A 25,849-nucleotide genomic window follows, 5' to 3' on the forward strand; every position below is an offset into this window, starting at 1 on the left:
GTGTGATCCAGCTGAGTGGGTGAAAAGCAGAGAGAGAGAAACATAGAGAGAGTAGTAGCTTGCATAAGGCAGTAGTCAATTACTCTGCAGAGAGAGAGAGAGAGAGAGAGAGAGAGAGAGAGGGGAGAAGGAGCCACTCACTCGCCCCTCACTCCAGGCTCTAAGTTTACAGGCAGCCAGGCAGATTTTCTTGGCTTGCATGCAGCGCTCATGACAGGATTAGGAGACTGGGACACGGGACCAACCGGAGATCTGCAGGTTCTACTGGACGAGCCCAAGTCAGGTTCTCAACCTGCACAGGTAGGTACATCATCCCCTGCATCAACCCTATCTGCCTGTGACGGACCCTGCAGCTAAAACAAGAACAAATCCCAAATTATCCGTGAGACAGGAAAAGATTCTTGGCAGCATGCGTGGTACAGTTAAATGATAAAATCTGATACTGCAAAGACAAGGTCACAGAAAATGAATCTTAAAGTGAGAAGCTGGTGGAACGTTTGCACTGGATTATGTCATAAAAGGCACCGCAGGATTTTCTCCTGTTCTTGCTTTAATCCTTCTTGAAATTGTGACAAGGCATTTGAGTCAACCTCTTTTGAATCCTTTGTTCCTTGGACATTATGGGCATGGGCTGAAGGGCTGAGAAGCCTTTTCAGTGTCAGACATTAATTCAATTATTAGGTGCCGGTTGCACAACCAGGAAAGCATTTGTGGTTATAATACAGAATAGGATATTAATTCATTACTTTTTTTGGCAGAAGGTCCACCCTGCTCCAGCTTTTCATTTGAGGAATTGCTCAAGGAAGCACTTTTCTTTTTCCAGCTACAAATTTTGTATTTGTTGTAGATGTGCCAGGTTTATGGAGGGTCACCGCACCCCGACATTAATCTTGATTTACCCGCAGAGACAGAAAACATTCAGTCGCTCGTTTTAGCCGCTTCCTTAATGCTTTTATTATGTAACCGGATGGTGGTTCCCCCCGCACTGCCATGATGAACGGAGCTAAGCGCCACTTCTGCCAGAGCGAGGGGTTAATTTCCCCACTTGGACCCTCTTTGTACTGTAAGCAAGGAAATTCTGGGTAGCCGTGCCCTCCAAATGACTCATGCTCACTGAATGCACAGCTCGCACTGTATGGTGTTGGAAAACGGAGTGGGATCGTGAGGATTTGCTGTTAGTTGCGAGGCTTGTCTGCAAATTTGGGGGCAGCTGTTGCATGCATGTGCAGCACACTTGCAGGTTTCTCTACGGGTTTGCATGTTCAGCCCCAGAGAGACCTACATTTCCTTGTGTTTGAATCGCTGCTAGTATAATTCCAAACTTGTGCGGTGCAGAGCGACGAGGGAGCGCGGTTTCACCCTGGAGTCCTTCACCGAATAAAAGGGGGGGGCGGAAGAGAAACTTGCTTGACTTGCAAGTTTACTCCGATTACGTGCACAAGCCCCTTTCACTTGAATTTCTGCTGTTTCAGCATGTCGCTGTCAAAAATTTATTCGTAGTAAGAGGAGTGAAAGCACGGGTCTCCTTGTGTGTGTGTGTTTACCTCGCAGATGTGTCTGGCACTCATCCAGACCGGTCGACATAGCCGGGGCGATGGGGGTTTGAGCTCTGTTAAACATCCCATGACAGCGTTTTAACTCCCTGATTCTGACGAAGACTTTCACAGATTTTAGATAGAAAAAAAAACAAAACAAAAAGCTATAGAATAAAATAAATAAGTAAAACATTGCGTAAATAAGCTGCCTCACTGACTTTTCGGGATTTATTAACCTGACGCATTTTGGCTCGGGAGTAATGCAACTTTTAACGCGTCATGATGGAGCTGAGTGCTTCATGGAACATGATGCGATAAGAGACGGAGGAGATGAGTGTCCACACGGTTGCCTGCGAAACGTTAACTGGAATCTGCCTGGAAACACACAGAAGCTGTGTGCAGTGCATGCTCGGGAGACCTTCACTTGGCGCAGCAGCTGCAGATCTTTTCCGCACGTTCGGACTAATTAGTGTGAAGCAGCAGACACGATGGCAGACCTCTTGGCCCGTTTCCACCCGAAACCTTCTCATCCCGATGTTTGTTTTTGACCCTCTCCCACAGTGTCAATTTTCTGTCTCTAACCCCCCCTCCACACTTTTCCTCTGCGGCAAAAACGAGCTCGTCTGGTTTCAATTAGGCTCTCAAGGATGTGTGAGGGCTCTCTCGTTCATACTCCCTCCATACATACATCTGCCACTGTCTCATCCTTTGTTTCAGCGTTAGGTTCTGCTCGAAAACTTTTAGTCTTCCTTGCAACATCGTCTTGCTGTTTTTCTTTCCTATATTGTCTATTACACGGAAACCAGCCGCAGACCTTTGGACACACACATGCACAGGAAATGTAGCCCAAAGGAAACAGAATCAGGTCGGCTTGCTGGGAGGCTTTCTGGCTTGTGAAATACAAAAAAAATAAATAAATAATAAATCCTCACCTATAAGCTCACTCTTTGTTCTTGCTATCTTTTTTTCCGCCTGACTCAGTTCATGCATCTTGGATGGGAGCTGGATTTTTTGCATTTTTTCATTAGGAGCAAAGATGAAAACCCTCACTCTCATTTTTACTGCCTTCCTTCCTTCCTTGTTCTGACTTTCTCCCTCTCTCCGTAACACAGTGACCCTTGTGTTTCTGCGCCGTTTCCTCTGGATGTCTGAACTCTTTTCATCCGCAGTGGCAGTCTCAAGGCTGTGCTGGTGTGAGACTGTTACATAGATAAGCATAGAAAAGGTTGTTTTTTTAGATAGTCGTGTTTTTGCAGTGCCTTTTGCTTGCCTTTCCTTTCTTTTCACCCACGATAAACAGTGAACATGCCCTGTATGTCATGTTCTAGGCTGATTATGTAATGTGTCTGCAGTAGTGGGGGAAAAAAAGTTATGGAGGCCACCACTGGTTTAGAATGTCTCACCACCAAATTAAGTTCCAAGACCAGTAAGAGCCAGCGTGTCTAAACCAAATGTGTCTTAAACATTTAAATCTGGACAAAACTGGAAAGAATCCTGTACCTTAACCCACAACTCACAAATAACCTGAGTATTACATAAGGATTGGTGCTGCTGTCACCTCTCCCAAGTAGCCCATCACCTGAAACTTCACGAATCTCCTCTGCCAGGGGGAATTTCCCTCCAGCTGACATCATAACCTTTTCTGGTGCGCTCCAGGCTTTAATCGCATCCTCAGGACTTTCCTTCCGTCTCTCGCCCCCTCCCCTCCCCTTTCCCTGCGCTTTTATTTCAGCCCGAGACATTGTTTGCAAATGGTTTTCAAACATGCGGGCGACCTCCATCTGTATTTCTCTTAATCGCAGCCACCGCCTCCTCTCCGCTCGCCCCCTCTTCCTGATGTAGGTGGTGTGCGACGGGGTCGGAGGCAGACGTGTCTGGGTTTCAGCTGGTCTGGTGAGGACAAATGACCCGTTTGAGCCCACACGGACAATTCAGAAAACATACACAGACGCACGAGGACGGAGAATACGGAGGCGCGCGTGTCCTTGTGTTTGTGTCAGATTTTCCCTCCATTCAACAGAGCCAATTGACGCACATTTGACAAAGTTTAAGGAAATGGCAATGTTTGAAAATCTTAACACCCAAACTCAAGTGACTGTTCTGGAAACGAAAAAAAAGGTTTGTCCAAAAATAAGGCACCAGTCATTTCTGTAGTGACTGGTGAATGATTACATTACAGTCATGAAATTTCCCATGTCTCCAAAAAGCATCAAACATAACCAATCCTCGCTACAAATGCACCTGAGGATTATATGAGAATATGGTTACTGTCCCCGTACAGATGCTTGTATTGCACGTGTCTCTCTTTAAGTCTGTTTGCATAAATATACTGCTATACACTCACTGCCCACTTGTACACCTGTTCAATTGCTTGTTAACACAAATAGCTAATCAGCCAAACACATGGCTGCAATTCAATGCATTTAGGCATGTAGAGGTGATCAAGACAACTTGCTGAAGTTCAAACCGAGCATCAGAATGAGGAAGAAAGGGGATTTAAATGACTTTGAACGTGGTATGGTTATTATTAACAGACGGGCTGGTCTGAGTATTTCAGAAACTGCTGATCGACTGGGATTGTCACGCACAACCATCTCTAGGGTTTACAGAGAATGGTCCAAAAAAGAGAAAATATCCAGTGAGCGGCAGTTGTGCAGACGAAAATGCCTTGTTAATGTGAGAGGTCGGAGGAGAATGGGCAGACTGGCTGGAGATGATAGAAAGGCAACATTAACTCAAATAACCACTCGTTACAACCAAGGAAGTTAGAAGACCATCTGCATTCCACAATGAAATGCACAACACCTTGAACCTTGAAGAAGATGGGCTACAGCAGCAGAACACCATGCTGGGTGCCACTCCTGTCAGCTAAGAACAGGAAAATTGGACAATAGAAGATTGGAAAAACGTTGATGAGTCTCCATTTCAGCTGCGACATTTGGATGGCAGGGTCAGAATGTAGTGTAAACAACATGAAAGCATGGATCCATCCTGCCTTGTATCAACGGTTCAGGCTGGTGTAATGGTGTGGGGGATATTTTCTTGGCACACTTTTGGCTCCTCAGTACAAACTGAGCATGGTTTAAATGCCACACCCTACCTGACCATTGTTGCTGACCATGTCCATTCCTTTATGACCGCATTGCACCCATTGGCTACTTCCAGCAGGATAATGCACCATGTCACAAAGCTCATATCAGTACACTGTACTCCAATGACCTCCACAGTCACCAGATCTCAATCCAATAGAGGAACCTTTGGGATGTGGTGGAACGGGAGATTGGCATCATAGATGTGCAGCCAACAAATCTGCAGCAACTGCATGATGCTAACATGTCAATATGGACCAAAATCTCTGAGGAATGTTTCCAACACCTTGTTCAAAGTATGCACGAAGAATTAAGGCAGTTCTGAAGGCAAAAGAGGGCACAACCATCTACTAGCAAGGTGAACCTGATACCGTGGCCAGTGAGAGTAATAAGCAGCTATTTAGACTTCTATACAGTGTCCGTTTGTGCCTTTTCCTTCACACGCAGCTCTTGCTTTCAAGTTTTAAAACCCCTGCCAAACCACCTGGTTGGATTACTGCAAAAGTTCCACTTCATTCCCCAGCACTAACAACCCCACATTATGTTCAGAATTTACAGCCGTGGTTTTAAGTTTTTTGGTTGATTCTCGTACTAATCATAATGCCGGATAACACGTGAGAGGGTCAAACAGAGGATGAAAAATAAAAAGTTCAAGATAAAGGCTCTTTCATTTTGGCGCAGCAGAGGGCCTGAATATTCAGTTCGGATCATTTAATCCACACACAAAGGAGGCTGAAGCATTCAATCAGCGGTTTGTTTTGAGCTAGAGCCCATTTGCGCTGAGTGTTTGCTGTCTCTTACTTGCCCCTGGCCCGACTAGATGAATTGTTTTGGTTCGAAAAGCAATTGGAAAGGATTAATGGAGATTATCAAATGAGGAGTTTTCCATTTGCTCCGAAGCTTGAAGTACGATGATACAGTAAGTGTTGCTCCAGTGTAGTCTGGCAGTCGAATCTCTATCACAACTGATGACATAATAGTTAGAAGTACGAACCTCCCGAGGGGTTTACTGGCACTGCTGCCTGTTTGTGGTCTGGCTGTAACAATGAAACCTGGAGTTTTAGCAAAAACTGAAATGTTATCACCCAATATAAAATATAAACAAACTGATAAAATTATTATCCAAATATGCGACTTTTTATATTAGGTGCTGAAGAATGAAATATGATGATCCTTGGCACTCTCGGACGTACCAAAGTAACTTTTACTTTTTCCGTAAAACCTTGGATTCTTCCCACAAGTTTATTTTTCTGCAAAATCAAAACTGAGAGACACGTTGCTACCATATTCTATCTCCAGACCAAACTTTACTCTGGCTCAGGACAGTCGACAGTGGCAGCAAAAACAATATTTAAAGCAAGGAAATATCAAACCAAAAATCCTGAGGGCTTTCCGTAAGGGAGGCAGGTTTTCTTTGAGACTGCTTTGGGTTGGCACAGGCTGACCAGTGGGAGCTGGGGTGGGAAATAATACTAGACTGAAAGGTTTAATTCGGGGCTGGTATGGGCATGAGGTGAACCGCAGGGGTGGGTTCGGCCTGAGTGGGGTTGTTATGGTCACAGCTGGAATGTGAGTTGGATATTTAAAGGCTGACCGGGGCTTGGACTTTTTTTTTTTTGGTGCACAGCTGTACCAGCAGTGGTCCTATTAATTCTGTCAGGGTTTACTTTAGCACTTTAAACACCTTTTTCAAACTTGATACTTGCTTTGGTGATATTTTGAGTGACACGAAAACTAAGAATGAACTGTAAGAAGCAGCTGTATACGGAAACAACATAATGTAAGGTAAGGTATACAAATCTCTAATGAAAAGAAATGGACGAGAGAATAAAGCTATATCTTATATTTGAGATGTTGGATTCTCGTCTCCATTGGCAACCAGTGGAGCCAAGGATCTCTTGCCCTGGAACAACCATGAAACCAAAACGTATAAGTTTACACTTTGGCTTTTGTAAATGATAAAGGATAATGCCAGAGTCACAGATACTTTGTCGCTACCCTTTTCTGTGTTTTCTGTTGCTGTCCGTCCTTTTTCATTGCACCTGTTGTGGAAAAGGCTGCACGAAAAACTTCCAGAAAGCAACTTTTAACACATATCCATTGCCTGGGCCTTCCTCTTGTTGCTGCTTCTTTGCATTTTAACACTTCTCGCGTGAAGTCTTTTTGGATCAGCCCAACCTTTCAACCTAATTGTAACATCATCACCAAAGGATGGCGCTATGGTTTTTGTCTTGTTGGAAGACTGCACACTAGGAATTATTTAATTTGTATGCTGTTAAATTGTTTTATATTGTCATTAGTTAATAAAAATAAGTTTATTTGCCCAAAATATTTGGCCTGTCTTTTATTATAACAATAATAATCATAATCAACTAACTCGGGGGTCTTCAACGTTTTTCAGGCCAAAGACTACCAAGCTGATTGGGAGATTAAGTAGGGACCCCATAACTACTGTATATGTTATATTTGTGGGGGGAAATTTCAAAAAATATATGTCAAGAATATCTAATCAACCAAAGATGCAACCCCATGCAATACCTCTGCAGACCCCCTAGGGGTAGCGGACGCCCTGTTGAAGACCCATGAACTAACTAAAGGCAAAATTACTAAGTTATTCAATGATCCTAATATTTCAAGTAAAAGTATTGGTATCAGTATTGGTATGGATATCAGTATCGGCGACACTAGCCCAGTATTTACTTAGTATCTGATCCAGATACCAAAATTCCCAGTATCATCCATACTGCACACTAGTCTCCATAGTCTACGTTTGGTCCAACTTTGGTTTCCTTCAATCTGCGCTGACAAAGCACTTTTCCTGCTTGGATGTTCTGCTCCATTGACTTTGTCTCCAGAGTGGTATTATCTCCCCATCTAACTTTGAGTAAGCAGAAACCTGTCCTGCAAACATAGACCAGCTTATACAGCTGGATCCTGTACCGCCTACCTGTGTCAGACCAAGAGACTTAATGTGAAAGCGGTTACAATTAAACTCTTATATAGTCACAGAGAAAGGACGCGTCTGGATATACTCAAGACCTCTTCTTACGCTTTCCACCTCAGTCTTAGTCTAGTCTGGGGCTTGTACTGGCAGCGGTTTCATCTTGCGTTGAAACGTGTCTCTCATCAGCTTCGCGCTCATGCAACACAGACACAAGAACATGTGCTTTACAGTTGATGGACAGTTTCTGAGCATAGATCAGACAAATGCATAGCCTCAAAACGACATGCATAAATACAAAGAAAGGCACAATCATGCGGAGATTGATAGCCTGGGGCTGGGAAGACCAATTCATGAAGCTCCTGTTTTGATACAACTCACTGGAAGGGTATTGTTGCATGGGATAGCTTTTGTGAAAGAAACTTTCATGTCTGCTCCATTTGAGGTGATTGATTGTTGCTCGGTGAACTGGAAAGTGTGTCTCCTGATACATTCTCAGCTGTCTCTGTCTGCAGCGACCTAACATGCCCAGTCTGTTATTCACAATGGAAACGGCACCATCTGCATTGACAGGCTTGTTCCACTGTGTGAGAGGGCTGCGGTTTGGTACAGTTGGACTGAGTCAGCACACACATGTGTGTCTGTGTATGTGTATGTGTGCGTGCAGTGTTCCTTGGAAGACCTACTGTATGGGCCTCACCATTTTTGTCTGTAATCACACAAGAGACCCATGAGCGGGCTGTGATTTCAGAACAAGTGTCTGTGCTGCAAAAAAAGGCAACAAAACATGACAATGACCATCATTTCTAAGCTATAAATTACAATAATTCCACATTTGGAGCTTTTTATACTTGTGGTTGAAGATAGTTTCACAGTTCGGTAGTTTGTATGGCTGCATGGGAGCACCAGAAAAAGACAGGGGCAGTAAAGAGATGATGGAAAAGCAATAATTTCACATTTGGGAAACATGCGTTTTCTATTTCTGGTGGTGTAAGTACGTTTCAATCATGCACAATAGAAAAAGTGTTAGTGGTAATTAGACCCAATAGAGATGTCTTCCTGAATTGTTAAATCCATATAAAAATCAATAGTTCTTTTATGCAAAGACTGTTTCTTGGCTAAATTCGACATTCTTCCACTAGTTTCCAACTCCACAATGACAATACTTCTAATACAGGTGTCCGCAGCCTTTTCTGTGAAACTGGCAGGACCCTTTTCTTCTTGTAACTGCAAGGAACATTTTCAGACATTTTATGATCATCTGGGGATGATGAGCCTTGACTTAGATTGAGAATGCTAGCAGATATCCTCTTGCCAGACTGACACGGATACAGACTGGGACACAAATACATCCATGCCAAGTTTAGCGTAATTACCACAGAACCACAGTCACATTATGGTCGTTTTTGGATTGTATGAATAATTCATTTTAAAATGTAAGCGAAATTATCTCTCTGACATTTCACGAGCAAAAGTTGTTAGCTTGAGTTTCATTCTTTTTTCTTCCAAGCAGCTGAAACACATACAGTCAGTGGTTGAGACTCTGTGATTCCCATATGCACATAAACGTCATCAATGTTTGAAAAGATGTCTGACAGGAAGGGGAAACATCCGGGTGTGCTTGGTTGATCACATTTAAGCTTTAATAAGTTAACAGGTAACAAATGTTTTGCTTTTCCTCCAAATCCCCCCCTTTACTGCCTTCGCTTCCTCACATTACGTTCACATCACTAATTCCTTCAGTATGTGCAGTGAGGCAGTTTCAGGATCTCACTATGTAGGACTGCACCTGTGCATTTTTGTTGAATTAAAACTTTTATTTTTTTGCTTTGTGAATTTATAAAACAATAAAAATGTTTTATGTCCTATAAAAGGAACTGAAGTGTCCCTTTAATGGCTAAAGTTTAAATGCTGTACATGTCTGCTTGAAACTGGAGATAGAAAATTCATCCTCTGTTTTTCTCTTCATACACACAGCTGTGACCGGCCTCCTGTGTCCCGCCACAGCAGTCTTCCAAAGAGCAGTCTTCCAAGGTTGACTTGATTACCAGGAGGCTCAACTTCCTCCCCTCTCATCTCCCACCATGCGCCTCCTCACTACCTTCCTCCTCTTGCTGCTCCTCCGGTCAGCCGAGCCCCGGAGAGGCCCTCGGTCAAGGGCTGTGGGGAAGGGCGTGGGGGGCCGTGTCCGGGGCAGAGGCAGGGCCGGGGTCATGAGACGCCAAACTCACGAGTGTAAGGAGTACATGGAGGCGGGGGAGAAGTACCTGGACTGCCAGGACAGGCAGCTGACCACTGTGATGCAGAGCTGGCCGAAAGATATTCACCACCTACTGCTGGCTAGAAACAAGATTCAGGTATTTCCACCCACATTTTCACATCCGTGTTGCAAAAGTTAGTCAACATACCAGCTCCAGTTCAGATCAGGGACACGGTTAATATCACTTAATGGATTCTGAGGATATGTAATGCAATTATATGTGGTAAATGAGGTACTTTATACATTTATAGAGTTAAGCGTCTCAAATGGCTTCCCCTGAATTTAAACCCAGCTAGCCTGTTGATGCAGTAAGCATCTGTGCACCATTTATTTGGGGCTGAGATCAAAGACAGACTTTTCTGTGATGTGTGTGTGTGTAGGCTTTTGCATGTATGAGCGAGTGAGCAGGATGCGTGTATCACAGGTGTTGAGAACCAAAACAAAATTACTTACCAGCGAGCCAATAAATGAATAAGGAACAATTAAAAGCATTGAAAAACGAGTGTAATTAGTGATGAAATGACCGAAGCTGGTTTTATTTCATCTGTACCTGTGGCCCTGTTGGATTGTGCATGATATTGTGTTGTGCATTTCAGTTGGATTAATTTCAAACGTTTCATCTCGTTGGAGGTTGTTGGAGATATTTGCTTTTCAAGCTTTTAAAATTGTCCAATTTAACCAAAGTCACAATCTTTCACTGAATCAAAGGAACTTTTTTTGTGTGTGTGTGTTCAGAACTAACTGAACAGCAAAAGAGATCTGACCAAACAAAGGGACGCAAAACCCAATCTAAAGGCTGGAACTCCAGCATTGACGTAATCCTCTCCTTGTTCAAAACTAGTCTCTGTGCGATTCCAAATTTTCTAAATTAGTAGACAAATAATACAAAGAGCGATAGCCTATCAGGGTCCTAGGCAAACATTTCCATGAGACTTGGCCAAAGACAAAAGAGTTTGACACAATCATCTACTCGCTGTTAAGTAATGTTAGCCATCAAAAAAAGGACAAACTAAATAACACGATGCTTAGCAGACTCTAAAGAAAATCATGTTTCCAGACACAGTTGTTTCCACCTGGAAAGCACTACAAGTTCTCCGCATTCTACCCGAGCAGCACCAAAGACAGTCCTTCACTCAACTTTTATAGCCAATCATCCATTCATCAGCCTTTTGGTCGATTTATTGTTCCAAGGTTGCATGGCTCTCTTCTCTGTGTTTAATGTCTTAAAGCTGTGACACACTGGGCTGATATTCAGCTGTGGCCCCAGTTTACCTGTATGTCCTGCACTTTTGATATTGGAGACCCTGGTTTCAGTTTTCCAGTTGATGGGGTGTGTTGAACCGGAGCCTACTCCAATTGGCTGATCATCTAAGTAAAGCGGAAGTGAGCACATACCCAAATCTTTTCTAGGTTTTCTTTTTCATCTCATAAGAACATCACAATATTCAAGTACTTCCACAATGACATGGCCATCTGAATAAGAAGAAAACTGTATCCAACTGATCAGTATGATTTAGGAGAGCTCTGTGCAGTAGTTTCCATATATGCAATCGTAGCTGTCCCAGTTTCCTCTTCTGCAAAATAAATAGAGTCACCTTCTGGCTTAGAACAACATTTCCTCTCATAGAACCGGAGAACGTACTTGTTAGTAATCTCTGCTTATAGTCTGTGTATTGTGTACAGGTTAAGTACTTATTTGCTGTGCCCATGTCCTTAAAGAGTCCACAAAACTGAAATGAGAAAGTATTAATAAAATTAATACTTGAATGTCCATATGCAAAAGAAATGTCTTTTGACAGCCATTCCAGAGAGTTGACACTTCCTATCTTCCCCTTTAGATTTTGCGGGACAACATGTTTGCCCACTTCACCCAGTTGAAGAGTCTGGATCTCCAGCAGAATGTCATCTCCATGGTGGAGGATGGTGCGTTCAGTGGCCTATCCCAGCTCACCACCCTGCTCCTCCAACACAACCACCTGAGAACTGCCTCCGAGGAGGTCCTGCTCCCTCTGCCCCGTCTTACCTACCTCCGTCTCTACGACAACCCCTGGAACTGCCAATGCCCATTGGACAGTCTGATCAGAAAACTGCAGGTGCCTAGCAGCCGTAACCTAGGCAACTACGCCAAGTGTGCAGAGCCTCTGTCGAGGAAGGGCCAGAAGCTGAAAAAGCTAAACGTGGACTTGCTGTGTGAGGAAGACAAGAGACCGGAGAATGGAAAGGAGCTGCCGCCAAGGCCTCTGGTCACTGCGAAGCCACCAGCCACGTCCATGTGCCACACTTACATTTTTCCAAAACCTTTGCTGGACTGCAGCAACAAAGGTGAGAGAATATCAATTTAATTTTATCTGTGACACACTATCTTGCCGGATTTCACATTAAAACAAAGTCTACTTTTCCGAATTTATTGGAATTAGCTTGAAATCAGAAGCAGACATGACACAATGCAAAGTATGCATGCCTTGTCTGTTGCATGTTACAGCTAGCCAGACTAAGGCAGCTCTGAGTACCTTTTAGCCTATGGACAGTATTGCTCTGTTTGTGTTGATACTGTACGTCACCAACTATTAGATGTACTCTCATAAGATTTAGTGAAGGCATTTGTGCATCCACAACAACATTCCTACGTACAACCCCACTGAACCTTTGGACATGTATTTAGCATGTTGGACGGGAAAACATGTTTGCTGTCAATCACGCATGCCCTGATTAGTTTAATCGTGATGGGATTCAGACCACGGCTGAAAAGCCAGCTGACTACAAATCATTTTCAATGGAAGCCAGCAGTATAAAACTACTAACCGAAACCTGACCCTTGCTGCTGCGTGCTGTGTGACAGGCATGATTTTGTCAAACTCTCTCCCCCAAATTTCCCATTTTATTCTGTCTGTAAAGGTTCCAAGTGCTAGTGAAACCTACCCCTTTTTTATTACAATGTTACCAAGAGAGTACAGCTTGACACAGCATGTCAGCAACTGTGGAATGTCCATGTATGTATCATACATTTCTAAAGGGATGCCAGTACACCGCAACAGCAACACTGAAGCTGGCAATGCATGGTCATTTTATATGTTTGATGCTTGTGAGTAAACATAGCAGTAGCCACATTTTTTTCCTGGAAATAAACGTGACAGTCTTTCATCTATACGGCTACATATGTTTGACCACTTAATGTACCTTTATGTCTGGACAAGTCACTCAAGGTTAGTCTTGTGCTGGCTGGGGGAGTATCCATCCTGGAGTAAGAGTTAAAAAAGGACATGGCACTTGGCCACTTCAAGAAAAAAATCCCTGATCTTAACGTCCAGACAAATGGACGAATCTGGAAGAAGAAAGTACATTCGTCAGGTTTGCTCAGCATTTTCCAGTCCAGAATTAAGCTTACTTATCCAGTGAAATTAGGCACAAGAGTTAATTTTACTGTTGTTTTGGTTACAATGAGACAGCGACCAGAGATGTGTTTGTTTTATTTCGTTCTCTCAGCCGGGGACTTCCAGGAACGGGAATAAGGAGCAGGCTCTGTGGCAGGTTGTGGTATGTTCTTTCAATGGTGCATGGTGGGCAGAAGCTGGTCCACAACAGCTTCTGGGTAAAAGGCACCGATTTTTATTGAAATTTCATTTCACGCGTTTTGTTGCGATTCCTTTGTATCATGTCGTGCATGTTATTGTGCGGCGGTTTAATGAGCTACATCTTTGTGTGTTTGTGTTGCAATAACATGTGGTGGTTTTTTATAACATCTCCTTCTCCTGTGCTGTATTCTATTAGAATTTCAATGCCTCCATTAATTTTTTGCAGATTTGACGTCCCCAAGAGATTCAGACACCCGTAATGAAGTTCATCTCGATCTGTTTTTGTGACAAAGCGTCAGCATTTCTCCAAATTTCACATCTGGTTGCCTCTCTGGTTGTAAAACTGCCCCTCTGAGTCTGCTATTATATTGACTACAACTACTCCAAACAATCAAAGAGATTGGCAAGTTCTTCAAAGTTTTGCAGATGTGCACTCTTGGTTGTTTTTAAGTGGCATCTTATTTAACTAGTTGCTCTGTCATCGTCTCCCTTTGGTTGTCTTCACCCTGTCCGTTGAAGTCATTAGACAGGAGATTGTTAATGATGCAGACAAAAGGAGTACCCACATTAAAATGAGCAGCTGAATGCATCTATAAATGGAGAGCATGTGCCCTACAGAGAAAGTAATCCTTCACAAAGCATCGACAAGCCAAAACCACACAAGGCAGCATCTGTGTTGTGTAAATGCTCAAGGAAGCTTTTTGCATACTTTCCCAATTTTTTTTTCTTCGTCAGTAAGAACTTTTGAATCAGTTCTTTATCTGAACCACTGTAAGGTTTCTCTGTTTTTCTCACAGTGCAATTACTCCATCCATCTCTTCATAGCCTGGTAATAGCTTTCCTCATCCTGCCTCCTTCTAAACTTTGCCACACCATGAACGACATACTGTATGTCTACAGCTGTTCTGGATGACATTAAGTACGTGGTTTCTGCACTTTTGGTTTGAAAGGACTCCCATATTCTTGCACTGTGAGCATTACTTACTTCACTGTCTTTTAGTTGAAATTACTACTCATCTTCCTTTTGTCGACTCGACAATCTTACAGATGTGAAGCTTTATGATCTGGCCTTGAAAACGTTGGAATAACAGATGTGACTTGATATATAAACTCATTAATAATCGCTTTGTATTCCCCTTCATTAATGAAATATTGGTCTCACAGATTATATGGAGCGGCATGAAGCTTGTTTTTAGAAAGTCAAAGCTTGCGCACATCGTGTTCCATAACACAATGACCCACCAACAGGGACCCCAGCGAGCCAGATGGTTTGTTTTGTAGAAACATCAGTCAAGTGGCCCTTTGAAACGATTTGGGAAAGAACAAGCACTTTCAAAAAATAAATAAACAAAATAAAGTGTAGTAGGATTTGCTGAACCACTGGTGGTTCGTCCATTAGCATGTAGCATATTAGCTTCAATCCAGGCAATATGGCTCCTCTTCTGATCTTGCAACCAGTGCTCATGTGCTGGAACAATAATGAAAACTAACATATGGTCCTTTCTCACAAACAAACAGGACATGTTTACTTCCACTGTATCCTACCATGCAGCGTGTATACCCTGGACGTCCAAAAAACTTTTCCTTCAACACAAAGCACCTGCAAATCCAATCTGGGACTATTTTTGTTGAAACCCATATTAATTACCTCCCAAGTGTTTTCCTCTGATTCGTCTCAACAGCTGGAATAATGCCATCAACAAGAATGTGCTTTTCTAGTCTAGACTGCGGGTCCCTGGAATATGGATGCATGATTTGATTCACATACACAATGCAAACAAACAGAGACACACTTGTGAAAACACTGGCCCATAAGACTAGACTCCAGAATGGTTTTAATTTGAGTTTAACCACAATGTAAACTAAAAATGCATTTGATTTTGAAAGAAGATTTCTGTAGTCTGCCCCCGCTGATATTGTACTTGAAAGTACTCTGTGGAGATTTGACCACTAGTAATGCTATGCATTTTGTGGCAGGCTAATTCACATCGTAATACTCCAGCAGAGACAATAAAGAGAAATGCTGCAAGAAAACCACACACAGATGCACAGATTGAAGATTTTCTGTGTTAACCCCCCTTTTTTTCCATCACCAGAACCATTAAGTAAGCATAGAACTTGTTCATACAGCCTAGCATGCGAGAGAGAGAGAGATGAATATATGTTAACAGAAGCTTTCTAACATTTATATTTTGAGCAAGACCCTTAAACGTAAACAAGGGGATCTGATAAATATTGGTATGAATGACGAAAAACAGCGAGAAACTAAAGAACTGAAACAGATGTGAAAGTAAAACAAGCCAGGTTTGATGGTGGCTGAACATGAGCGCTGGAATATGTTTTTCTCATGTGAGAAAGAAGCAGGGAGAGAAACAAACAAAAAATTTTTTTTAAAAAAAATGGAAAGGCCAAGTGGAAACATATTTTGTAAAACTCTATTTTGTCTCCCTGGTATCCATGCCTTGCTTCTTCTGGTCTGAACGCTGCTGCTCTGAGGTGAACCGCTGCAGATTTCAGTCTCCACATGGTACTCACTGGAGAGAACTGCAGTACACAGTGGTTGGAGTTAATAAGTAGCTTTTCAAACAGTTTTTCCAAGGATGGGTCTTGGACTTATTCTGACGATACTATCATTTGCCTTCAGAATACTTCTACTGGAGTTCCTATAGTTCATCTGAAAACCATTTTGGACCAAGATTGGTGGAAACCTCTTTGTCTCCACGATATATTCTAAATAGCAGTGCAGAAACTTACTAAGAACCTGTAAAACGACTATTTAGAGGTTAATTTGTATGTGGTGTTTTTACCACAGGCTCGTCACATGCCATCCAGATGGGTGCAGCGATAACACTCATAAAAGGTTTGGTCTAGAAATGTCCTGTGTATGTTTCAAACCATCCATGTTGCAGTTAAAAAACTCAGGAGCCCCCTCACAGTAGCATGAAAAATGTAACATAAGAATGCATAAAATACTGAAAAATCTCCCCCTCATTCTGAATATTGCTGGACACTGATACACAGATGTATCACATTAGAGCAAAACCAGCTTACAGTCATTAGCGCTTTTCTTTTCTGTTTTTTCACAGAAATCTCCTGAAGTCGCTCAGACACCCACCTACAGGGTGGTTGTTCCCAGACCTTGCCTTCAAAACTGCGCTCCTAAGGTCAATAAATCATAGGCTTCAGTGGTAACATAAATCCTGTATAAAAGCTTGGGGCCATATGAGCAGACAGCAGAAAAGTGAGTCATGTATATGTTGAGTTGACTGCGCGCACTCCCACATGTGTGATATTATGTCATGCTCTCCCTGGACTTCCTGAATCACAGGCTACGGGAAGACAGTAAGCAGAAAAAAGTGAATTGCCCATAATGTAATCTAAGCGGGAGGCAGAGGTAGAGAGCATGAGTGAATAATGGACATATCTCTGTATTAACAGCAGGGGTTTGGCTGCAGACTCTGCCCGGAGTCAAGAAGTTAGTCTGCAGCAGTTTTAATGTCTTGGCCACGCAGATTTTACCATGCATGGTGACCTGGATTATCATGACATTCGTCAAATCACAACAATCCATCTTAAGAGGCTTCAAGATATGTACTTGTGACCTATCCACATGGATGTGAACAAATCAGTACCCTGGGATTAACTACTGTCAGATCTGGGTGTGTTTTAGGACTTTTACGCACATATTTCCCATATAAAGACGTGTACCTGCATGCTAACTCCTTAGCCAGTTAGACTCAGTGCTTGCTAGCTTTCAATGCTCCCCAGATGACAGATTGTTTCCTCTTCTATACGCTCTCCCCACATGGTGAATTGATCTTAACGACTAAAGTTAGCCAGTCCATTCATCATCATTTCCAAGGACAGACTCCCAAATAATTGCTTTTGACAAAACATCCGGTGCATAAGGTCCGTTGTTTTGGACCAGAGCAGATATTTGATTTTTGCACTCAACGAGAACAGAAACAGGCTGATCAGTGTAGCCTGGCTTATCCAGTCTGTAAAATGAAAGACCTGGCTAGTAGCATCTTTCATCTGCCACTGTAACTTTTGTCCAAACATTTAATCCCAAACCAGGTATCAGGTGCCAGGCCTCATCCAAGGCTTCATCCTTTTGCTTCTGGGATGGCTCATTCATAAACAGCATGATGTCCCTTCTTTTGCTACACTCGTGTTAACTTGTGTTTATTTCCTTTGATGCTATTTAACCTCCCATCTTGGTTCACAAGAGTAGCAACTGAAGTGCAAGTGACCTCACACGAAATACGCAGCTATCAACTGATTTACGGCTACCTGCTGCTACCGGGCAGCACAAATGCTGCCTTAAATCATTAGAAAAACACATGGATTAAACTTTCTCCCTGCAAGGTGTGAGGGCGTGGGTTAACTGACGTTTACTGCAGTATGCACCGGTGACCCCTGAGTAATCATGTTACCACTGGAAGAGGAAAAAAAAAAAGGCTTCCTCTTCTGCTGTGTAAACATAATGAAACATATTGCCAAACCCGCTTCGAGTGGATTCAGTGTTCATGCTTTAACTAAATATTTACCACGGCAGTAGCTGTATATTTCACACTCTGCGATATATTCAATATTTTATAGAATATAATAAGTGGAGAAAAAGAGCAGAAAGGACTGCAGACTGTTCTCCAGCTCAAGACTGGAATGTGTGGATAAATGTTCAGATTAATGATCTGTGCTCCTCCTAAATCAGGGAAACAGTTCTATCTATTCAAACTATGTAAATATTTCTGTACGGTTATTGCAGTACATACTTCAAATGTTTAACTCATGCATAGTGGAACCTCCGTGTTTTGTCAGTCCCCCGACTCATGCTGCAAAATGTTATTCAGACCTGGCACTTTAGGGACGAATCAGGAAATATAATTTAGGCTGCAAATAATACATGATGGAAGTCAACAAACAAACTGAAGTTTGTATAGGACGAAAGACTTGGATTCCCAGAAAAGAAGAGATTTTCTTTGGTAGTAAGACAAAGCAGAAAGCAAGATCTTTTACCAGGAGGGTCCAAGAGGGACAGATGTTTTACGGGAGTAATGACTTAAGCAGATTCAGCAAAAGCCAAACTCAGTTATGAATGAAGGACTGTCCTTACAAGTTCTCCCCTCTCGCCGTATGTTTCTTCATTCATGCAATAGCAGATGTTAAAAGCAGGGAAGAGCTTCCACTGACCCGGTGAACACATCTCTGACAAAGCAAACATAATCAGGCAAGATAATCGCTTTTGTTTATTTTTTCTTCAAGACTTTCGTACCCAGAGGGAAATAGAGCCTTCTGATCAAAGTCATGACTTAACCACTCTTAAACTACTGTGAATGCCGATGACACAGTGTAGAGGGTTATTACTGTAAAACACAGAAGGCCACAGATGTACCTCTCTTCTTGGCCAGAGAGGATTTGTCTTTGGCTTAAACTTTCTCACGAGAGAGCCTGGGAAATCAAGACTGATGTTAAGAGTGATTGAATTTTTCCAGCCTTTTTCTTTTTTTTAAAAAAATCCGAAAATCTGCTTGGAGATAGTTGCAGACACATGAACCCCTAAAGGCAATCTGGGATTTCCCCTGGACATGTCAGAATAGACGTTCCCGCTGCTCAAGACCGACCTGGAACCAAAGAGTCTCCGATGTCTGCTCTTGACTTTGCGAACGTGTTTCCTGACTGCACGCTCATCAGCCCTCTCTGCATCGCATCACAGAACCATAATCATTACATTTCCTGATTGCACTGGCGACATATGCGCACATCCTGAGCGCGCGTGTGTGTGCTATCATGTTTTTGTTTTATCAGCGATGATTGATGGCAGCCATGATCACTGCCTGCGACATCTGTGGCAGTAAAGCGTGGCCCCTGTAAAGACTGCAACATCTGCACCGTAAATGCGTCCGTAAGCATTCTTCTGGGCAAACTGCGCAGCACGTGTAAATAAATACATGGCGGGAAACTCGTGTGAGCCCTCAACCGCATGCATATCGCGCACAATCTGACTTAAATAAAACAAAAAAAGTGAAAGAAAGACAGAAAAAGCAGTCGTCATATATCAAAACAAACACTGCTTGATTGTGTTTTCCGCTCATCTGCAACCAGTTTGCGAACTGCTTTTAAAGACTCGTTCGTTTTGACGATACAGATTGCAAGAACTTGTGCAATCTCAGGCTTTTCACCGATCCCAAAATTGCAGGGATCTGCTACGGACACAGGAATAAGTTGGGATCGCTGTTTCGTGCATTAAAGTCTGTAACCGTGTGAGGCTGGAATCGCAGTAAGAAAGTGGGAGGAAGAAGAACTCCCCCATGGCACATAAATAAAATATTGCTGTGCACGCTGTCACCCTCGCTCTTGAAAATGTAAAATGTAAAACACACGACCACTGAATCATCCTGGAAACATATAAAGATGCAGACACACTGGATGTCCGTCTCTTCCGCTGATCCTGGCTTGTTGCACTCTCAGCCCTTTTTGTTGCGCTCACCTGACCTGTAAACCCATCACCACATACTGTAAATTAAAATAAAGAAGTCCTAATGTTTTTTTTTTCTTTTGCTTTTCTTTCCCTGCAGATCTGAAAAACATCCCGTCTGACCTGCCGTCTGACATAGTGAAGATGGATCTGTCCAATAACAACATCAAACACCTCAGGCCCAAACAGTTCCTGCTGTCCAAAGACCTCAAGCTGCTCAACCTTAGCAGCAACAACTTGCGCCACATAGACTCAGGTAACGCAACGGTCCTGCCTTCCAGAGCATCTCACGCCTATCTCACAATACAGTACTTACACGAGAACCTGGCACTGTCACGGATAAGAAAATAAAAGCAAACGCAAGCTGGCAAAAGTCAGGCACACGAAGCAAAATAAAGATTAAACTCCAGATTAGACTGAAGAAAAACTATTCAGTGAGGAATGAATGGCAGACCTGTGCTATGCTGTATGTACAGATGGGACTGATCAGGTGATATAATTGGAAGTAAAGTGGAGCAGGTGGGGGTGGTTAAAAACAACAGGAGAGTCAGAAAGCCAGAACTGCATGAAAACCAAAGCCGTGAGCCGAACCTTGGCCGCGGACATAACTGATGGTGGCTGTCTGACAGGTGTTTGTTTAATCTGGCTCCATCAGACGTTGCTCTGTTCTAAAGTCAAACTTCTGCAACATTAACCCACAGTTAAACCAGGGGAGGAAAATCCTGTTTGATTCCTCTTCCAGTCTCTCAACCGTCCAAAGAGATGCTCATTAGGGGAGCAATTATTGACCCTACGTGTGAGCGTGAGTGAGTGCGAATGGTTTTTCGTCTCTGTGTTAGCCCTAAGAAAGACTGGCGACCTATCCAGGGTGCACCCTCCCTCTTGTCCGATGACAGCTGGGATAGAAACTAGCGAGGATAAGCAGTAGTAGAAGATGAGTTGAGATTAGATAAACCTGAACATCCACCTGCGCATCAAAAAAGCTTGCGGTATTTGAATTACCGTAATTCGCAGATGGACAAGATTTAAAGTGTGGCTGAACACTGGGAAGTTGCGGTTTCTGGGGAATAAAAGCTGTCATTACGGTAATGATGACACACCCCTGGTGTCGGCAGGCACGCTTTGGTAGAGGTGGGTATTGGCAAGGACTCCACGATATGATACCTATCACGATACTTGAGTCATGATACGATACATTATTGCAATATATTGCAATATTCTACATAGCTCACAGAGAATTTTTAAATGCAGCTTAAAATGACAGTGATAATTCACTGGGAAAACTGAGTCAAACATTGAAATTCGATATTGTATCGGAAGAAAACCTGCTCACTGGTGAATTAAGTTTTATTAGGGGTTCATCAGCGCCATTCATTCCAGCCTGTGGAAATGTTCCACATTTGAGGACATGAATGGGCAAATGCCTGATTCCCAGTACTAATTCAGTACTGATTCCTAGAGAACATTTTATCAGAGCATAATATCAGTTCTGAATTCTACCTCAGCAAAAGAGCAGCACCATTAAAAAAGTGCAGATTCATTACTCTCACCAGGCTAATGATGTCTGGGCTCTTGTCTAACTGCCCAGGAGGGAAATCCATGTAGTTTTACTCATTACCCCGCAACACATGTAAACAATCTACTGTTTCTCGTCCCCAGTGTCTAAAACTATTTGGAAAGAGAAAAATAAATCTCAGAGCTTGCGATAGCCAGTGACATGTGGTTTCAATCCTTGCCCCTCCTCCCAATCACATTCAGGGGTTGTTTATTCATGCTCGTTTTACATGTGGAAGATGACCAGAGAGAGGGAAATGAATGAAGAGGTGGCTCAAAGGCTCTGGTACACTGTGGAGATGCACAGTTATGTGTAATATATTTTCCGGTTTTGACTGGTTCTTGCGCCAGATTTTTGTTGTTGTTGTGTTTTTTATGGGCAAGGCCAAAAACATACAAAAAACTATAAATACGGAAAATCACAGGAAAGTACAGTATATATAAAGGTTAACCATCTGACTCTGACTAATACCTCAAAAATTTAGAAAATGTACCAATAAAAGTCCAATTCCAAGCATGTAGTCCAACTAAGTATTTATTTGTGTAATAAAAAAGTGACTTTTTAATAAAAAAAAAATAAAAGTTTGACAAAGAACAGATATTTCCCCCTAACTGGAAAGAAAGAGGTTTTTGGGAAATATGCATTTCGCTTTTCAGGCAGAGTTAGAGCAAAAAAGTATTTGCAAAAATATTTGCTTATTTCAGTTCTTGGGAAAGTAACAGAGATCACATTGGGTTTTCTTGTGGTTGTATTGGCCCCAAAAGAGCAAATGGACAGTAGCCAGTTTGGGAGAGGCAGGCATGGGAGAAAAGTGATAAGACGGTGAAAGAGCGTCATGAAACCATTCCTCACAATAATTACTCCTCCTTACTAGTTACCATAGTTCTCTCTATCTTTCTGGTCTTCTTGTTCAATGATCTTATCTGTTATGGTAATTAAAAAGGGCACTGGAAGGACTTCAATTGCTAATGTCCATTTTCCGTTTTTGTTCTAATCATATTTGTCTGCATCTATATGCTCCACACACTCCTCCTCCTCCTATTTTACCCCCCCTTCCCCTATTTCCGCTCAGCGACAAACATCAAAGCTGGGCCGCAGGCTAGCGGACAGCGTGAAACAGTCTCTGCTGTCCTGTTACTCCCACTCAACACACATGAGGTGCACACAGTTTATTAGAAAAACAGACTGTTAACAATGTCTGGAAACTTTCACGGTTAGACAACGATGACCGTGAAGACAATCTGCATGTCTTTTGTTTCTTTTGAGCCATTGACTGTTTAACCGGTGTGTATTATGTTGCATGAGATAAATTAAGAAAGTGTAGCTTTCTTGTAATCCGTAAGCAAGAGTTATTAATGGTTAATTTTGTTTTGTTACACATGGTACACGTGCAAAACGTATCATCCTCAACTCCATCCCTGCAAGGAATAATACGCTGTATCAACTGCTTTCAATTCAAAATGCACTTCTAAATTCATTAGATACCTCAAGACCCACAGAGAGTCACTCATTTAACCACTAGAGAGCTCGTTTTCTAAAGACATGTCCCGCTATTTTAGTTTAATCCAGTCTAGATTTGAGTTTGACCCATTGGAAAAATACATGTGTTTTTAACTAACATAAAATTATATTTTTATTGGTCCGTTGACATACCGTCGGGACTGGAGCTCATTTGCTGGTCATTTCATGATTCACCCTTGTCTCATTAATTCACACTAAAAAGGGGATTTTTTTTTGTTTTGTTTTCTTGAATGCTTTACATTTCTGTACCTTTATACAGTTGTTTGCCAAAGTGTTTGCAATGATACATGGAGAAAAAATGTAATATTCAACACCATGTCTGCTCTTTCAGCTTAAATTTTGGTCCCTTTTTTAGCAGCTAAGCCTTTATCAGGTTGCTCTGAACTTTACCTTATTCATAAGGACTTTTTCTGTAGATGCATCTGACACCGTCCAAAACAAAACAATGAGCACAAAGAGTTTAAAGTTCTCTGGTGGACTAAGGGAAACTGCTGCTTGGAAAGTGGTATGGATAAACCACAACGTGCAACCAAAACAATGACCACAGAGAGGTTAAAGATCTCTGGTGGACTAAGGGAAACTGCTGCTGAGTGATAATTCACTTTTTACCACAGCCAACCCTTTCACATTAGCTTTGACACTTGTTTGCATTTTAAATCCTTCATAGAAATAAGCCACACGAGCCAATAAAAACACGAGTCTATTGACAGAGGAGAACCAAGGACAAAGCTTTCAGTATTCAAACGTAGATGATACGCCAAGTAATTTGGTATTTTCTCCTTCTCAGCTGCATTTGCAGGTCTGCTGTACCTCCGTGAGCTTGATCTGTCCAACAACAGCCTCCGTTACTTCCAGTACAGCGTACTCGAGGACCTCTACTTTCTACGAAAGCTCTACCTGGAGAACAACCCCTGGATGTGCGACTACAACATCCACTACCTGATCTACTGGCTCAAGCACCACCCCGGCGTCTACCACACCGGCCTGATCTGCTCGGCACCACCGGAGTTCAAGGGCTGGCGCGTTGAAGACTATGTCAAGACCTACAATGGGGAATGTCCCAAGGATAAACAAACAGAAGGGATGGACACGGGACAGGCAGGGCAAGGAGGGTCGGAAAACGAGGCGCAGGAGGTGTTGGTGGAGACAAGCGAGAAGCAGGATGAACGTTTGCCGACGCCTTTGAAGGAGAAGCCGCTCAATGCGTTTGAGATCATTAGGTTGAGTTAGAGTGGAGGTGGTTTGGGGACAAGCTGAACAATGGTTTAATAAAGGTATACTCAGTGATTTGAAGTTTAAAAAGATGCGGTGTGTACAATTTTGGGATAAAATCCTGTATTTGGGCTAAAGATTTTCTTTAAGCAACCAAACGTGTATTAAAATGCAACAAGGAACGTGTACTTAAACGTGTCATATTGCTAAGTTTACCTTTAAACCAAGGACCAGGACATGCCTTTTGAGCTTTTCTTTTTATCTATTTGCAGAACATTCCCAGTTCACTTAGTCTCAGATTAATGCATCTTATTTCCACCCATCATGAAAAATACAGTGATCTGCAGGTGCTCTCTCTTCTTTTTACTGTCTTTTTACAGTAATTTTGACTTCAGGATATACTTCTTTTTTTTCCAAAAAAAGGTAGTTGTGTTTTTCTCTCTCTCTCTCTCTCTCTCTCTCTCTCTGTTTTTTAATTAATGTATGGTATTGTCTAACTGTTCTCTGGAAATAAAATTTGGTTTATTTTTTCTGAAAATTGTTCTTTTGATGCACAAATGTAATGCAGTTTAACGAGGACGTGGAATTTCGAGACATTCTGAGAATTGGCCAAAATCACCATGACCTATAAGTATCATGCATATAAAACATACAAATAAAACTACTATTATTAGCAATAATATAAACATGGAGTCTGTTACAAACAAGCTAAATATCAACAGGAAAAAAAATGTCATTTAATATTTTTGGACCTTGTGGGAACTAGTCCAACAAAAGCTGTGTTATTTTTTATTAATATCACAGTAAACATACACCAATCAGGCATAACATTATGACCACTTACAAGAGAAGGGCCATGTTATGACGATTTAATGTTCTTCTTGGAAACTTTTGAACCTGGCATTCGTGTGGATGTTACTTAGACATGTACCACCCACCTAGACCAGACCAGGCACCCCCACCCCATAGCAATGACACTGATCAAGTATCTATGAGATGATCCATTGAGGCCCCTCCTCTCAACCCATATATAGGACCCAAAACCACCCACTAACAACATCGTGTTTTCAGACACAGTCTTTTTTACACAATATTAGGAATATTAAGTCACAATGTTATACCTGGTTGGTGTATTTTATCATCTTCACCACCAGGATGTCATGTACGGAGCCCCAAAACCAGCTCAACACGGTCAATAAGGTAATTAATTTCCTGCCCTCAGTGAAGTAATCAATACCATGCCAGAATAAAGAGGAATAAAATAGTTTGGGTCATCCCCTAAAGGTTACGTCCAGACTGTCCAAACACAGCAATCAGTGGTTACTACTTCAAGGCAGGGGTTTCAATTAGATGCCATTAAAGAGCGAACATGTCCTAAAGATAGCCTGTCGGCTCAGTTTGGAGGGAGCGATCTTGGCAAATAAGGCTGATGTGACTTTTTCCTGTCTCCTGGCATGCATGTAAACCTTCCCTAATTGTTTCTCCATACAGCCACAGATGTTTTAAATCACCTCGGCTTTTATCATCTGAGGCAACGACGGTCCAGACCTCAGCTCTGGAGTATATGTAACAGCACAGTGCCATCTAGTGTTGGCAAGGAAGCAGCTGAGTGACGGGTTTAGTAAGGTGAATCATAGATCAGTCAGGAGATCCCTGTAGTTTGGTAACTAACTGTGAGAAGATACC

The 25,849-nt window shown here is 42.3% G+C and overlaps 1 protein-coding gene across 1 annotated transcript; it reads left to right on the top strand.

Moving 5' to 3' along the window:
* On the top strand, nucleotides 1-24,849 carry lrrc17 (leucine rich repeat containing 17). Its single transcript, XM_047575976.1, has 5 exons — nucleotides 1-300; nucleotides 9,543-9,922; nucleotides 11,664-12,147; nucleotides 19,976-20,131; nucleotides 23,739-24,849. The coding sequence occupies exons 2-5, from the start codon at nucleotides 9,650-9,652 to the stop codon at nucleotides 24,179-24,181; spliced, it is 1,356 nt and encodes a 451-aa protein (XP_047431932.1). The 5' UTR covers nucleotides 1-300; nucleotides 9,543-9,649; the 3' UTR covers nucleotides 24,182-24,849.
* Nucleotides 24,850-25,849: the final 1,000 nt, after the last annotated feature.

Source organism: Mugil cephalus, chromosome 22, assembly GCF_022458985.1.
Source record: "Mugil cephalus isolate CIBA_MC_2020 chromosome 22, CIBA_Mcephalus_1.1, whole genome shotgun sequence".
Classification (NCBI taxonomy): domain Eukaryota; kingdom Metazoa; phylum Chordata; class Actinopteri; order Mugiliformes; family Mugilidae; genus Mugil; species Mugil cephalus.